The 17,912-nt window shown below is 37.6% G+C and overlaps 1 protein-coding gene across 7 annotated transcripts; it reads right to left on the bottom strand.

Moving 5' to 3' along the window:
- Positions 1-1,669: 1,669 nt before the first annotated feature.
- Positions 1,670-14,676, bottom strand: Nag3 (beta-N-acetylglucosaminidase NAG3). Of its 7 annotated transcripts, none has more exons than XM_023167049.2 (4): positions 14,448-14,676; positions 8,509-9,258; positions 4,464-5,114; positions 1,670-2,226 (listed from the first exon to the last, which is right to left on the bottom strand). In XM_023167049.2, exons 1-4 carry the CDS (start codon positions 14,605-14,607, stop codon positions 1,979-1,981), a joined length of 1,809 nt encoding a protein of 602 aa, XP_023022817.2. In that variant the 5' UTR covers positions 14,608-14,676; the 3' UTR covers positions 1,670-1,978. The 7 variants fall into 7 exon arrangements, with proteins under 7 accessions (XP_023022817.2, XP_023022824.2, XP_023022843.2 ...); XM_023167056.2 differs by having other exon boundaries at positions 14,475-14,676; XM_023167075.2 differs by having other exon boundaries at positions 8,509-9,266; positions 14,448-14,675.
- Between the last annotated feature and the right edge of the window lie 3,236 nt (positions 14,677-17,912).

Below are 17,912 nucleotides of genomic sequence, written 5' to 3'. Positions count from 1 at the left end.
AGGTCGTCTTCCATCCTTTTCTTTCCAGGAAAGTGGACAGGTCACTAGGAGACATCTTCTTCATATTGACAGGTGTACGCCAAGACTCGCCGAACACACACCCTCTTTGGCAACCTTGGGGTGTCTCACGGTGGCCTCCGTGAAGGTTTTATAAGATGCAGAGACATTACTGTCGTTGCGCGGCTTCTTCAACCTTCTTGGGTTTCCCTCCGTGGAGGTGGACAAGTGAGGGAGCTTTCCTGCAGGGGCAGAGAAGAGAAGAGAAGGTGCCCCGCATTACCAGAGGTAGGCTGATTACAATGTGGTTTCACCCATTCGCCATTCAGCTGTCGGCACGATTCCTTACAGCTTAGCTTGGGTTGTCGTTACTTGACATATTATGATTGTCATATTTGTAAAATAATCTTGACTGGTGAATAATATATATGATGGAATCGGCCAATACTTGATGAAAATCCATAACTAACTTATTCTAAAAACACCATTGTATGGCGCCATATAATGGCGCCAAACAATGACGAAACACGTGTTGCGTCATTGCAAATCACATACGTTAGTGAATAATAGATTCTTTCTGTCAATTGGATATTTATTGAGTACGGGGTCAAATGGGACGATATTGTTTTTTGTGAGTGATGGTCCATGTTAATGAAATGAGTGGTGAAGTAGGGTACATCCGGCCCGCCAAAATTACTATCGAACAAAATTGCTACCAGTTCGCCAACTGTTTTTATGGGCAACATGATGGTACCGCAATGGGAAACCCGTTATCTCCTTTCATGGTTAATCTGTTCATGAGCAGATTTGAAATGGAAGCAAGGGAAGAGTTGTATGTCATTCCATTTTTGATACGAATAGAAGTAAGGTAGAGGATTTTGTTATTTGCATCAACAACAGATTTGCAAGTATGACATTCAAGTATGAAAATGACGAAGAACTACCATTTCTGGATGTACTAATTACTATAAATGTCGATGAGGATCTGCAGTTTGATAGTTTAATGTATATAGAAAGAATATGAGCACTTTCAAGTATATTCCTGGCAGGTCCATCAGTCATTGGCCCCACTGGATGTATATCCGAATAACCTTCAATGGTTATTGGGTTAATTTGTCCTTCTTCGACAAAAATCAGCCAAAAGGGTAAGGGAGCTGGGCTTCAACCTGAATGAACTCAAGAAGACGTGCAGGTTATTGGGTTAGCCAATTCAAATATCATTTATCTCAGTCGTATGGGGGTGTGAGGGAACTGATAGTCATACACCTGGCAGCTCCGATCATTGCCCACAACGAAAAATGGCAGAACTATATAGACTGCTTACATTTCCTTTGAGCCAAGAAGAGTACTTTCACAGAAGGTGTTCAAGTGACTTGGCACATTTGATTCCACCAATCTAAAATACGTGACGGAATGTGGCTGCTCATTGTTTTGAGGTTCAACTCAGTACACCTCTAACTTCACTGTTTGAGAACTCTTGCATTTGGAGAACTGCTGCGTTTATGTGGAATGAACTTCTTGAGATCGCCTTTCCAAATAGATTCAATCTCCAGCGATACAAATCCAATGTGAATCGCTGTTTACGCATAGGCACCGCTCTTAGAGTACCTTGAGAATTTTTCTGTAGTGATTGTGCTTAAAAAATTCCATTGACATTAAAAAACTAAAAAAACTCCTTGAATGATTTATTTTGAATAAATTCATATGAGTAGATTACCTTTTCTCATAGATATTTTTGTAGTTTTCAATAGCAGAAATTCAAAAACAAAATCACCAATAAAATCCTAATTTTTCGAATCAAATTATCATAATTTTTTTTCAGCAATAACCAATAACTCAGAGAATCAAATCGTTACTCTGCCAAAAGTAATATATTTCTTTCTTTCTATCTCTCTCTCTCTCTTTTTTCTACTGACTACAAACAGCTCAATCGATAACCCGAACATAAAACTCAAAAAAGAACGTATTCCAAATCTGAGAGCTAACATCGTCCTGGATTTTGTGTACACCACAAGGGCCATATCGCGGCGACTTCGAATCCTCTCGATATCAGCCGATCTCTATGGGCGGATATTCTTGTCGAAACGTCGTAGCTGTCAAACTCAATACCGGCAGGATCACTCCAGACTCGTTCAGCAAAGGCTGCAGCTCTGGGCCAAAGTCTTGTTTCTAAAGTAGCTTCATCCACTTGTTCCGTCCACAAACACGCTTCTCCCCCTAAAGTCTGTTCTATAACAATTATAATAATATTAGTTTGCTTGAATGTGGATAGCAATGTTTCTTTGTGAATGTTACATGTTAGGACTGACAGTGAGCAACAAATGCATCGAGAATGAATTCATTGATTATGTAAGGTTTGTGAGGTCGCTTGAATTCATTTTATCGCGAGATAGTTTTTATTTTGCTATAATACCAAAGATAGGTGACACGACTTGTCAACCGCGGGGATTACAATATCGTCAGTTCAACCTTGTCAATTCAGCCGACGACAGTTCAACCGACATTTCGACCAACCTCGGCAGTTCAACTTATAGTCTACGTGGTGCCTTCCTAGTTTTTGAATTTCCCGCGCTTATATTGTTTATTGGTGATCGATAACGTTAGTCGTTTCACTACAAACAGTTATCAAAAGTAATGCTTATGACGCACTGTTTGGAACCTTTGGTGTAGTAATTAATATTACTGGAATTTTTTTTCCAACACCAAATCGTCATTTTTAACACCTCGACACGTGTTTCGATCACCAAGTGATCATCTTCAAAGAGGAAGAGGATCTTCCTCTTTGAAGATGAACCGACACTTATGTCGAGGCGGGAATTCCTTCTCTGTGCTGTTCCAATTGGTATTGGAAATACTATATTATAAAATATTTTGGTTTCTGACCTTTCTGGCCAGGATGTTAATGGTACTTGCCTTTGTACCTGTCCATGATGTTCATCAGTCGTTTGATGAATTGGTAAAATCTCAATTTTATGAAGAACATGAAGTTGAATTGGAACCTTTGCTTCATTACGCAGAGAGGACATAGATGGAGGTACTGTTATTCGGATATCCTGGGTAGGCTAGTATGGACAAACATTGGATTGGAGAGTTGACATAATGCCTTCAATGGAAAAATCCGTGTTTATCATACTTCAGTAGCCCGTTTTCTGAATGTTATGAAAATTGAGCAGTTATTACGGAAACAACAATAACATAATTGAATACTGAGTTGAATATTGTTGGCAAACGTAGAAAAATGTACAAAAACTCAAATATTTAATATATCCGGCATCAGGGATTTCACTTAAATTTTCAATAAGTATTATAGTATCTATCTATCTATTGGGCGCGTCCCCAGGTGACTGATAGGGGAACGGCCAGGGGGACTGGGGGCCCTGTCCGGGAAGCCAATATGTGACCTTACGGACGGGATTGCCAGACTCCTGGTCAATGGCAGAAATAAGTAGGCTGATGAAAACTTAAACTCTCCAGAAGCCTTTGCGAAACATCCCACCGTGGACCAGCCTACCCAAGCTAAGGTGTAAGGAATCGTGCCGACAGCTGAATGACCGCGGGGTGATATGCGGTTAAGAATGATCCCCTTGGGAAACTGGGCGAAACCTCATTGTAATCAGCCTTCCTCTGGTAATGCGGGGCGCTGCCAGAGGTTACCAACTATTCCCTTGTTACTCGTGGAGACACACATATATGAAACAAACAAACAGGCACAACAAAAACCAATCCCGAGGCTGGACAGAAGTACTCACCTCAATCTATGGCGGTGTCCACCCCGATCTACCGCTCGGAATGAGGCTGGACATAGCAGATCACCTTGTGGTCCAACACCAAGGCGGCGCATTTGCGGCGCCGTGGCCAAAAGGAGAAAGAGTGCGAAAGAGGTAGGAGTCTCAGCAACTATACGTGCACCCTCCTCTTCCCCCACTCCACCTCCAACAGCAAAGGCGCCAAGATCTCCGCCGTGAATAAAGGCAGGGAACCGGCTGCCCCTGCAGGAAAGCGCCCTCACTTGAAAACCTCCATTAGGGGAACCCCAGGGAGGTTGATAAAGCCGCGCAAGGACAGTATTGTCGCTGCACCTTCCAAAACCTACGCGGAGCCGCCGTGAGATACCTCAAGGTTACCAATGAGAGTGTGTGTTCGGCGAGTTTCCTAGTAACCTGTCCACCTTCCTGAAAAGGACAGGGTGGACGATAGGATGTACTCCTCGGAAGGATGTAAAATGGGTCACATGTGGCCTAAGTGCTGATGAGGGTATACACCCACCCTCCCTACTATATACATACGAGTGTTATAATAGTGTTTTCGAAGTCATTACTTTCTGTAATTGCATTTTGAGCGGTTGAAGAATTTCGGTTGTAGTATCCTTGGTAGAAATTTCGTGTGGTTGAAATGACAAGGTTGAAATGTCTTTCGATCTACAATTTTGAAACCAGTAGTTCGAATCAAGTTATATGTGGATTAACCTTCAGGAACAGCATATAGCCACCAGGGTCTGTACTTGTAGAAAGTCTGCCACGGAGTGTATGGATCACAGGATCCATCTTGGCTTTGGGGTCTCCATGATCCAAATCCACAGTCTAGGTACCAATTTCCAACTGTTGAGAAAATAATTTTGTTCCCATTCTGTATCATAGAGTAAGGGTTACCATACCAAAACTGTACCACGACATTTTTGCTGTAGTTCAACTGACTCAGGTATTGATCAGTCAAGGGGCTGGACCATATTATCAAGTTTTGTAGAGTCCCATCGGCATGTGCCTCAACCACTGCTTCGAAGATGTCTTTCGTGAGATTCATCCAGAACTGATTAATGTCTTTGAACTTTTTAGCAGCCTCTGTCTGTGCGTAACAGTTCATATCTACTTCATCTCCACCAATATGGAACATTTCGGCATCGGTACCAAGTTCAAAGAGGTCTTCGTAAATGGTTCGTAATATTTTCAGTGTGTTTGGGTTGTCAGGATTGAGTTGGCCACTGGTGACCTCGGTTTCTCCGCATATTATTAGCTTTCCGTTTCTTTTGTTGAGCCGATTCCAACCTTCGTTAACATGACCTGGTGCATCCACTTCTAGAATTGTTCTGATTCCCCTTATTCTCGCATATTCTATCAGATCTGAAAGCAATAGACAATATCAGAAACAAACATTTGTTCGACCTAAGGAAAGGAAGGTTATCAGGATCCAAAGATATGGTGAAGGTATGTTAATGATGTTTTCGTCAAGTTTTTTTTTTCAATCACAATACCCAAGCACTATAGGAATATTTAGGCGCTGTGCCTGTGCGAAAGTAGCAATTCACGTTGGATTTGAATCGCTGGATATCAAATTCATTTGGAAAAACCTTTTCAGGAAGTTTATTCAACATTAACGCAGTTCTCCAGATAGAAGAGTTCTTAAACAGTGAATAAATCTATAATATAGAGACAAAACTCCAACCTTTCTTCGATGTTTCTGACTATCAAGGTTTTAAATGATGTTCGCGTCTCCAATCAGGCGAATGACTCTTTTCTGGATGGAATCCAGCATCTTCAGGGTATGCTTAAAGGCGAAGTTCCATACATGAGAACAATAATCCAAAGAAGGGCTGATCTGAGGTTTGTGGAGCAAGTTGTTGTTGAGGTGTGTACAGTTTTCTGGTTTGGAACAGTTTTCCAAGGTTATGAGAAGCAGCTTTTGTAATTCCAGCGACATAATTGTGTCAAAACATCAGATAATCTAATATTGCTCTTTTAGCCACTCATATTCAATGTATTGCATCAATGGTTTCAATATACAAATGATATAAAGTTCGGAGGTCACTGGTTTTTCATTTTGTGTATGATGGTGCCAAGTGAGGATCTCAATGACTTGTGACAAATGGGTTCATGACTGAGGGGATGTTGGCGGGATGATGTCCTCACACATCACCACCCTTCACGGGGTACCCCTACCTGGCTGGGGTGGGATGGATGAAAAATCTATTCGTCCGTTAACGGGGGAAATTAGGGCTTCATTCGACAAAGTGTCGGGGCCTTCTATATCGAGAGGGGACGTCGACAGCATAATCTATAGCTTCCCTAACTAACGGATTTTCGTGAGTTTCCGCGCTACCAAAAACTCGCCGATTCCTCGACTAAATGAACTGCCGAATGGAAGGCAGCTGCAAATCTTTGCGGATGGCTTCATTCCGCACGAACCAAGGAGCATTCACAATCATCCTCATTAACTGGTTTTGTAATCTCTCCAGGGTGGAGATATTATTCGTAGCCGCTTGTCCCTAGACGCCTGAAGCATACATGCTAACAGGCTTGAACATTGTATTGTAGATGGCAATTTCGTTCTTTAAACTCATTTTTGATTTCCTGTTGATCAGAGGGTACAGACTAGCTATCCGACCCTCGATCTTCGATTTGACGCTCATTATGTTCGGAAGAGAGATTGCCAGTCAATCTCCCTTCCAGAGATTGTCACATTTAGGCCGGAGAAGATTTCAGTCTTCAGATGGTTATCGCCTGAGTCTTTTCCGGGTTCACTCGGATCTTCCAATCAAGGTACCAGCGCTCGAGGTCGTCCAATGCACGTTGCATGTAGACGATGCCGAGCTGTCGACCCATGGAAGATGAGAGGAGAGCCGTGTCATCGTCGTACAGAGATATATTCACACGCTAGGGCCTTGGAAGGTCACTGGTGTAAAGTGTAACGTCGGAGAGAGCACGACCCCCTGTGGCACTCCAGCAAGGATCTTTCTGTAATCAGACAGAGATCCCTCTACTCTAACGTGGAATGTCCTGTCTTTCAGGAAAGACCCAATCTACCAGATGAGGCCCCGAAGCAGGTCGAACTCGTTTACTTTGTGCAGAAGACCTTCGTGCCAAACACGGTCGAAGGCCTTCGAGATGTCAAGTAGCACAATGTGTACTTTTTTGTTGGAATTAGGCTCTTTGGTGTTGTTTTCGACCAGCCTTAGAGCCTGTAACTCAGTGGAGTATTCTCTCCTAAAGCCAAATTGTTCATCATGCAGAACATTTCGGTCCTCAACTCTTCGTTGAGCCTTTGGAGAACAACTCTTTCAGCCATCTTAGCCGCCGACGAGAATAGACTGATCGGGCGATAGTTCTGTGGGAACAGCGGGTTCTGACCCTGTTTTGAGATCATGACGACGATCGCATGCTTCCACCTTGTGGTGAAGTGTCTGAGGGCCAACGAACTATTTATGATATTTAGTAAGCATTCGACGCAATTGTCTGGGAGCCTCTTCAACAACTTGTTAGTTATTGAGTCGATCCCCGGGGCTTTCTTGGCGTTTGCTCTTCCTTAGACGCTGGACGGATGTCGTCGTCATCATCTTCCCTGAGGATTCGGTGAACCCGGTCTTCCAACAGCATATCGCGGTCGATGTCGTCGTCAACGTTAAGCTGAAACTGACGTTCCATTGTATCAGCAAAGGCTAACGCTTTGTTGGCGGGGGAGTAGCACACTCCGCCCTCTCCGTGAATGGGTGAGAGAGCAGTCTTCTTCCTCTTGAGCCTGCGAGTGACTCGCCAAAGCTCGTCACTCCCAGGTTCGAAGAATTCCAAAAACTCTTCCCACCTTTCGTTTCGATGATCAGTGATGGCCTGTTTGACTTGGTTGGCCATCTTATTTGCCGCAATTTTATCCCCTGGGAAAAGGGTTCGCTGGTAGAGCCTTCTCAGGCGATTTCTCTCTCGTATCAAGGCTTTGATAAGAGGGGGAAACTCATTATAGCTCCTCAGCGGACACTTCTCCCTGGAGGTGGCCGCTCGAAACGCATCATTCACGGAAAGCTTGAAACGATCGACTGCTGCGTCGAGTTCGTCGGGAGAGTCGAGTACCCCAGTTCGTCTTATATTTCATGCGATAATCAGGGGAAGGGAGGTCATCGCCCAATAGCAGAATTACTGGATTATGATCGGAATCCAGCTCCGACAGAATGTAAATTTCGCTAGTCAGAGAGACGTTTCTGAGGAGCGCGATGTCTAGTACGTCAGGCTTAGTCTGCCCGCGATAATACGTAGGCTCATCTGGTTCCAGCACAAGATATTCATGTCTGTCAACGTGCGCATGGAGCGCTTAGCCGTTTATACACTGTAAAAAACCAAGAGAAATACTCAATGACAATCACTGCGTGAAAGCAAGCGAAACATAAGTGGAACCAGCTGTTGGTGGTTTGCTTGCCAAGTTTTTATGGATGCGATGGTGGATTGACCAGTTTCCAAAACCAACTACCGCATTAGCAGAAATTTGGGAAGCTCTCTTGAAATGATATCGAAAGAAGAATCCAGATGTTTGTAGAAATGATATAAAATCCGGAAATGTTAATGCAGTCAAGTGAATTTGGGTGTAACACCAATATTTGTGACACACAAAATTAATAGGTCTTCAATAGAGAATCCAGGTAATGAATCCTTCTTATTATGAGATTTTGATAACATGTAATATTTTTTTAGGAGAAGTATCTATTCAGATTTATTAAAGGTAACGTTACGATATTTTTTGCCGGATTCTCACCTTTTATATCTTCCGCAGTATAAATCTTATCCGGTCCATAGGCCCCATACTTCGCCAATTCCGGAATGGTAGGAAGAACTATTGGAAAACTAACAGCGTCTGTCAAATGCAAATGGAGAACGTTCAGTTTCGTAGCAGCCATCCCATCTACAACCTTCCGAAGGCTGTCGATAGCAAAATAGTTTCTCGCTGTGTCGATCATGATACCTCTGTATGGGAATTCTGGCCCGTCTTCGATATCAACATCATGGAGGATTTTGAGATGGTCGTTATCGGTATCCAACCAAATTAGTTGGCTCAAGGTTTCCAGGGCATGTCTGGCACCAAAGTAGGTTGAAGCAGAGATATTTGCCAAAATGCTATCCTCGCCATCGTATTTCACTTTGAGACTGTAGCTTTCATCTGTTGAGAGTTTCAATTTCCTTACGTCATTTGCAACAAATATTATAACCTGAACCTCTCTAGCTGGAGCTTCAATATAATTGTTTTTCAGACATATCAAATTGCGTTTGAATATTCTGAATGCCTTTTTCAGATCCGTTTTCACTGCAACCGGAGCATGGAATCTAGTTACCATCTTGTTTATATCAATCGTGGATGAAGTTTTGCTCGTGATATTCATTGATCTGGGCAAGGGCCACAGGGAAGGCGTACCACACATCATGTTACATGTTTCCAGAGTCATTATTTTGGCTTCAACTCTACTTCTGTGGCATACAGAGTTGCTGCACTGATAAGTCCAATATGAATCTGAAATACTGAAAATATTTTAGACAAAGTAACTAATAATTATTTTTTGTTATTAGTAATGAGTTTGTTCAAACATCGTTGGCCCATTAACTATTGAAGTAAGTGATTGGAATGAGTGGAAAATTGAATGAATATATTATAACCGTGAAAGTCATACCTTGAAGTGATATAGTTGACATCCGGGGTATCTCAATGAGTGAAATGCTTTTTCCGGAAAATCGTGATTTACTTAATAAAGTGCGAGAAAGTGAAAGTGCAAGTGTGAAAAATTGCTGGACTTGGAGAGGTAATGTCTATGCCAATATCAATAATATAAGGTCACTAATCACAAGTGAAGATGACCTTCCAAGTGTAGGCCCTGAACAAGCAGTAAGCTATGCCAATCAACGCACATGAATTATAGTTATAAGACTTTCTAGGGAGCGGCTAATACAGAAGACTTTTTTTTTTCTTCTCTTTCGTGATTATATTACGGAAAAATTTCTTTAAATAAAATCAATAATTTCTGTTTGAACTTGTTACAGTGAACTGCATCTCAAAATACAGGGTATATAATATTTTAATTTTTTTGTGGGAACTCAAATTGAATTTTCTTTCTATTTTTATTTTTTTGTTGAAGAACATTACTGGAATTACACTCTTTTAAATTCTAAATGATTTATTGTGATTGATACCATTTTCATCGCTTGTCTATATTAAATAGGTCGAAATATTACATTTTCTTAATTGTTATGTTCGATAAAAAAATCAAATGTGCTCATTTGAATGTAAGATCTCTTCTTCCACACATCAATAATTTGAGTAATCTGATGTTATTGGCTGGCATCGATATTCTTGGTGTTCGTGAAACTTGGCTGAATAGGTCTATTACCAATGACAATGTCAATATTTATGGGTTTAAATTTTTCCATGCTGGGGTGGGAAAGTTGATATTTACGTTAGAGACGGATTGGAAACATCAATAATTCAAACATCGAATGACATTGAGCAAATTCGGATCAAAGTCAAACTGAAGTTGAATATTTTTGGTATTGGAGTCATATACAGACCTCCACAACAAAATTATTCGGATTTTTTTAACAAATTTGAAACTGAAGACTCAATATTCATTACAACTGTTGATGAAGTTTTTTGTCTGGGTGATTTTAATATCGATCTGCTTGATTGTAATAGCAGAAGCTCAGAGATTGCAAACGATACCTTTACATTTCTGGGGCTAAAACAAATGATAGAAAAACCGACATCAATAGACTATGTACTAGCAAGTGATGAAGATATTGCAGCGGATATAGGAGTGAAACATGTACCAGAGGTGAGTGATCATGAACTTGTTTTTGCTACAATAAAATTGAAAACTAGATTTTCCACATCATGTTTCGTTACTACTAGAGACTTCAAACATTTGAACTATCCTTTATTTCATTCACATCTGAAATCAATACCATGGAAAATAATTTATGAACTGAATGATATAGACAACAAAGTTGATTTTTTTGTCGATAACATCACCAAACTCTTAGATATACATGCACCATTTGTTACTTACAGAATCACCAAACCATATGCTCCTTGGCTCACAGATACAACTGAACTCATGATGAAGAATAGAGATAAGGGATAAATGTTGTTCAAAAAATCAGGAATATCAACTGATTTTAATCATTACAAGCAAATGAGGAATATGGTAACCTTAGCTATGAAAAGAGATAAAAAGGCTTATTTTTCAAACAAACTGAGTACCTCCCAGACAAATAAAATTTGGCACACCCTCAGAAATTTTATGAGTTTTGGACAAAATAATACGTGTCTACCGGAACATCATCATCATATACTAATACCATAAATGATCATTCAAAATATTAATGGACTAAAAATATGTTTTCAGTGAATAATTTTATTTTTCAAATCAATCTTTTGATTTGATATTTATGTCAAGCACCTTAATTCTTATTTTTCGATTTTTTGAAATATTTGAGTAACTGAATTTTTAGGTGTACAATTTACGATAAAGTTTTCATTGTTGAAATCCATATTCTGGTTTCCTTTCAAATAATCGAATTAGATTTTAAAATGTATCTTCTGTTTCGTTCAAAACCTTTCTCTGTACTGAATCACGGGTAATTTTCAATATTTAAATACTTCATCTGTAGTACAAAATTCCGCTAACACTTATGATTCTTAAAATATGTTTTTCATTTTGATTTTCTTTTGAACAACCTATCAACGAGGTTACGTATAGCGGCATCTGCCCGAGAATAGCTCAAGCAGTAATTGATAATTACGTACAGCGCCATCTGCCCGCGAATAACTCAAGCAATAATTGATAATTACGTACAGCGTCATCTGCCCGTGAATAGATCAAGAAATATCAATGGAGTTACCTACAGCGCCATCTGCCCCCGAATAGATCAAGCAATAATGCCGATAATTCTGTCAATACAGATCCCAAGCTTGAGAGTTACAAACAAACATACATACAAACAAACATACATACATACAGGTGAAGATAATATAAAGCGTGTAATAAAAAGCGTCTGCTTTTCGTTGACTTGGTCTCACCAATTCTTAATAATTCTGTATTGAACCCGTTGATTTTTATGAACTCCACTAAAAATGACGTTCTATTCTATCAAGATTGAACTATTCATTACATTTGAACTTTCCAAGTCTGAACTAAAAGATTAGATATCAGTTGTTTGATTGATGACCTATTTATTTTGTAGAATTTCATATTGAACATAGGATGAAGAAATTAACTTTTGTCCGATTTTTACTGTCTTTTATTTGTTACGAACGGTTTCAATTTGTAAGAGCTTTTTCAAGTTCAAGCTGTTTACTTGAAAATGGCTTAACAAATCGAAACCGGTCTTAACAAATGAAAAAACTATATAAGATATCACAATGTTGAAGAAATATGATAACGGAAAATGCATTTAAAAAAAATTGATTATCATCAGTAGTAAATACTACTTTGGATTCATTTTTGGAAGTGAGCGTAACTGCACAGACTAATTACAATTCAATTATGGTTTCACCATACGACAAGGATGAAGTGGTCATCACTATTGATGTGGAAATGTTAAATTTTCAATTTTTACTAACCTTTTTAAATATACCTTCAATGAATTGGCCATATTTGTTAAAGATTGCATGTTTATTGTATAATATCATAGATGAAGGGATGTACATATGCTTACTTTTATAAATATATGTTATATTGTTATGAATCTATATTGATACACTGATGTGTGATACGGACACTGATATAAGCTCAATAATGATATATTAATACGCAAACAAATGATAAGAAATTGATCAAGGTAGAATTTCCACTCACTGGTATGAGATAACTAGTTTATATTTATTTTGTAATCAAATTCAATGAAGGATGAATCCCCACGACTAAGATGCGAATCCGCAGTTATCCTCTGGGATTCGATATGTGTAAAATACTCACTAGGTTCTTCAATATTATCATCACTTTCGCCTTGGTTGGGGTTGATTTCCGTATATGCTCCAACACCAAACACAAAACCAAGTATGAAAAGATACAGAAGAGAATATGGCAGAAGTTGCAACATCTTCTGACTTCAAATACGTAATGTGTGGTTTCTAAGTTGTCTTCTGATATCTAATACATTTTTGGCTGCGTTAATCTCGTACATATCTTTATCGGTTCAGCTTTCCAACGACTGATAATTAAATTTTGAATAACACATGACACATTTCTTTTTATTTGATGATTCTCTCGGAGCACTGGATTGATAAATGATTTCTCTACATGGACTATATAGTTTTGTTTTCCTATCAGCTGTATGGTTATTGATATACAGTAACAATCTCTATACAAGATCGAGACGGAATGTTTCATATTCGAGTCCTGAACAGGAAACAGAACAGGAAAATAATAATAATGTCATTTATTAATGAAAAGAGAGAGAATGTATACATAAAATACATTCTTATTTCATAAATGATACCTACTCGATAAGTGAGCAAACACTTCTTTCGAGATGAAATGACTTTAACTTCATAAAAAGAAAAAATATTCAGTCCAATAAAAGAACACCACAAATAAAGGAATACGCTAAAAAATGGCAATAGCAGAATACTTAAAAAAAAGGCAAACACATTAATAAGATCATTTCAAAAGTACAAACATTTTTGAATAAGATATAGTTATGAAAATAAAAATTGAACCGTGCATGAAAAATCAAAAAGGCGTGTATAAATAAAATAAAATGGATCAGTTGGAGAAATTTGGTTCAACGATCTCATTACATTTGGCTCTTTGTGTTTCGTATATGAATCGTTTTACCTTATTTTCAAACGTGTTCACTATTTCTTTAATATGGTCAGGAATGAAATTGAACGCCCGCGGTGTTATATAAAAAAATGATCGCTGACAAACAGATTTGCTAATCTATGGAACAGCATAATGGTGTCTTTGATATTTTAATATAACATTCAAAAAATATAGTTGCCTGAGATCCAATATCTCACATTCTTTGAATAAAATATTTGTAGGATATCGGTGGGGTTTTTCTAAAATCAACTTCAGGAATCTAATTTGGATAATCTCTCTGGTGTTCGTAGGGCCCCACTCCAACCAGTATACGTGACTATGAGCCATGAAATATATACTCATTCTAGTCTATATATTCCTGATTTTTTCCATTTATCTCTTCTGGGTTTTGCTTTGAATAACATGTTCCGTGAATTATTCTTACTATAAATTGGTGGATGTAGCTGTTAGTTACTAAGTGGATCTAATAAAACAACAAAATTAATTTTTTTGTGAATAGATTCATTCTAATTTCAAACTTATTAAAAGTCATCAGCCAAAGTACAAACATACAAGTGATGCTAATAAAAGCGCGTTAAAAATCAAAAATTAAACTTCATCATTGATTTTGGTAATAATGAGTTCGAGAACGTTAATGATATTGTTCAATTCAATTTCTTTTGTGAATTTTATTTTATCGTGAAAAGTTCAGGAATTGATTTACTATCTCGTCAAACCGTCAAACCCAACGAGGATATCACCCACATATCTAGTCCTGATTAATGCGTTATCTCAGAAAAACATTCCATTTTTTTCATTCATTCAGTACGTCTCATCAAAAATTTGTATTTAAAAAATCAATTATTACATTCTGGACCTTAAAATGTAGATATTAGATACTCACTAGCTTCCATGATGCTATCCAACTCACCTCGGTTAAACCCAATTCTCGTACAATATATAACACCAACCACAAAACAAACCATAAACAAGAATAACAGTTTGAGTTTGCAATTATTCATTTTGTGACTTATAAGTTGACGCCCGATTTTAACCAAACACATTTTTGACTACGTCGTCATCATGTTCATCAGCTCAACGTAAAGGTTGTCGATGCCTGATAACAGAACATTTCTACAACATAGTCGATTTTTATCTCAACATACTGATATAAACACAAACAGTTTTCTGAAAAAGATAAAGATTTTTCTGTTTTTTGTTGGTTTTGTGCTAATAATAGTTTTCAACAAAGGTGTAACGATGTTTTGAAAGCAAAATTCCCTCCCTTAAAGCTTCGTTATTTTTGTAAGAGATATTTCTATCACAATCAATACTGATTTGAACGCATGAAGGGATAAGCAAAATAAACAGGACTATTATTACGCATCAGAACTTCATCTTTCAAATGCTATAACCACTTGGATGTATAATTAAGATAATAACAATCGTAATTCTCATCCAGGTAATCACATATTTTGATAATTTTATACATCGAATTGAGAATAAGCATTTTTAAAGGCTGAGCTACCTAAAAAGGAGAAGGACATATTGAAAGCAGATAATTGTTGGTACACCTTCCGGTTCTGGTGCAGATGCTTTCAGTCGAAGGCCCAAGACAGAGATATCAATCTGCCTAAGAACCTATGCGAACCATAAACCATAAACATTTTCAATAATGTGTCTGATAATCTGAAGAAAATGCCAATTAATAAAGTGAAGCATCAACTTAAGCAGTTATTAATACAAAAGACAGTCTGTATTAATACAGAAGACAGTCCTATATAATTGTACAACTTATAAAATGTTTTTCTCCATAGGTAAAAACATCCTTTTAATATGTAAGTTTAGTTTATAAGCTATTATATTTCCACCTACGAGTTTTCTCATCCACTCTTTTATTTTATTTTCAAACTTATTTTTATTATTGACGTATTCTACACCCGTTTGGGTATTATGTATTGTACACATGAACGAATAAAGAATATTTATCTATCTATCTATCTATCTATCTGTACTTGTACCTGTACCTGTTTTTGAACCTGGAACATTAACAATCTCGCTGTCTGTTGTCATTCTGTTCGTTATTCTCGAATTCCTTAAAATGGGGTTCCATATTCGATTGAGGTTCACCGCTTCTTCTTTTCTGTTGAAATTTTCCGTGTGTTTATGGATCTCTACAAAGACACTACAAGACTGAAAGAGCATAAAAGGAACTGCAGACTAGGCTAAACAGAAAGTCAGCTGTGGCAGAACACGCACTTAGTGAAGGAGAACACATAATTTTCTTTGAAAACACAGAATTAATTGCCCCCAACCAGGGATACCAAAGCTGACTGGTACGGGAGGCAATAGAGATCCACAAACACACGGAAAATTTGGAACCCCATTTTAAGGAATTCGAGAATAACGAACAGGAAAACAGGCAGCACGATTGTTAATGTTCCAGGTTCAGGTGCAGGTACAAGTACAGGTACAAATGCAGGTACTTATGCAGGTACAAATACAACTGATTACCTGACAAGGCATAAATACGCTTCACGAAGCCTAAAAGGTAGTCATCGGACAACAGGGAAACGCCAGGGAAACGTCAGGAAGAAATTCCAAAAATCCACGGCTTTCAAACTCGAAAAACAAGGACACTGAAAACCTCAGCCGCCAAAGTCTAAACCATTTTGTCTATATCATTTTTTTCGAAGATTTAACTTCCACGCCGCCTCACAACGGCGGTTCAGTAAATCAAAATATCAAACCACAGCCGACTTGATTGTTCAAAAAAAAAGTTGCAACGCCAGAGGCGCGAACTGTAAAGCTAGGGCAGGGATTTTAGGGATGGATTCGAATGCTATTCAACAGTCACTCATTCTGCAAAGATAATCCTCAACTAAACTGCTGCACTTAGACAACCCTCTGCTTATTATAAATTATAAGCCATACTTGGCTGTACCGTCGCTTGGGGCGAAGGGTGACTTTGTATATACAGTGTGACCCATTTGAAATAATAACACCCTTATAAATATGCATGTATTTACTCGCATTGATATATATCTTCCGGACAATTGGAATTATTATTATGTAATTGAGTAGATATCCGAGTCCACATTTCATGAATGAGTCTTCGTTTTAGTGCCAACTTTTATTACTTAGCAATGTCAAAAATCAAGTCTGAGCACATTTATGAATTGATTGTGTTGTATAAACAAGGCACAAAATATTCTTCCACTTAACCCTTCTTCCTTTGGTACAATTTTTTTTTGGTGCTATCGCCAATGTTATGTTCTTGAGGGATATTACTGTTGTGATTGGCAAGCAGTATATTTCTGAATCTCTGATTGCTGTCAATAATAATAACAATAATTCATTAAATTCTTCATGATCACAAGTTGATATAGGATACGTCGACATCATACATACATAAAAATATTTACCAAACGTGAGATACAACTACAACAAATAAATACATGAAAGTGTCACACAAACACAAGGAAAAAAAAAAAGAAAAAAAGTATATTAAATATTTATACAATACACTCGACTTGGATATTCAGCAACATTGTAAAAAGAACTGTTGATTAAGAATTTTTTCAGGGTTTGTTTGAAACTCATTTCTTTATTTTCCCTATTTATGTAATCGGGAAGATTATTAAAAAGCTTTACTCCTACGTAGACTGTTCACATATAAATTAGTTGAATGTTTTTCCAATGTAATGAAGTTACCATTTCTTGTTGGATATGTATGAAAATCTGAATTGCGGAGATGATTGTGTAAATGTTTTCTAAAATTCAGAATAATTTTGTATATATATATATATATATATATATATATATATATATATATATATATATGACTAACAGCGAGTACAGGGACATTTTGTACATTTGGAAAAATATTTATACCAAAGTGTATATAGGTTATTTTTGTGATATATGAGTTCACTTAACAGATGCTATTCACAAAATGGATATACTCATGTCCGTCTTTTTTTATATATCAATTTTTGTATAAACCGTATAATACCAGGACTTCCTTTCAAATTGTCTATGAAAAATAGATTACGATATGAGATGCAGATGGACTGTTGTACTGTTGGGAATGGCTGATACTTTCTAAAATGAAAAGTAACATCAATGATGCAATATTTTTACTTATTTACTTCTTTTGATGTGTTTTGACGTTTGTCAAATGGACTTGGGAAAAAATTAATAGTTTTTAATATTTCCCTGAATTCATATTTGTGATCAATTTCTTCGATTCACTATTAGAAATATCAAGAAAATTGAAAAATCTTCCTGTGGTTAATCAATAACAGATGTCAAGTTCGAGGAACGAACACTAGATCATTCGTACCAGTTACGGAATCCTCACTTCAAT

This window comes from Leptinotarsa decemlineata, unplaced genomic scaffold, assembly GCF_025532065.1.
Source record: "Leptinotarsa decemlineata unplaced genomic scaffold, Ldec_3_MD MMD2_P_RNA_scaffold_5, whole genome shotgun sequence".
NCBI classification, from domain to species: domain Eukaryota; kingdom Metazoa; phylum Arthropoda; class Insecta; order Coleoptera; family Chrysomelidae; genus Leptinotarsa; species Leptinotarsa decemlineata.
This window is presented reverse-complemented; position numbering and strand designations above follow the sequence as displayed.

Coding starts and splice junctions, on each gene's coding strand:
- Nag3 (XM_023167049.2), bottom strand. CDS start 14,607: ATGTGTTTGGTTAAAATCGGGCGTCAACTTATAAGTCACAAAATGAAT. Junction 9,259..14,447: donor GGATAGCATCATGGAAGCTA/GTGAGTATCTAA, acceptor TCAGTATTTCAG/ATTCATATTGGACTTATCAG. Junction 2,227..4,463: donor GCTATATGCTGTTCCTGAAG/GTTAATCCACAT, acceptor TAATTGTTATAG/AACAGACTTTAGGGGGAGAA.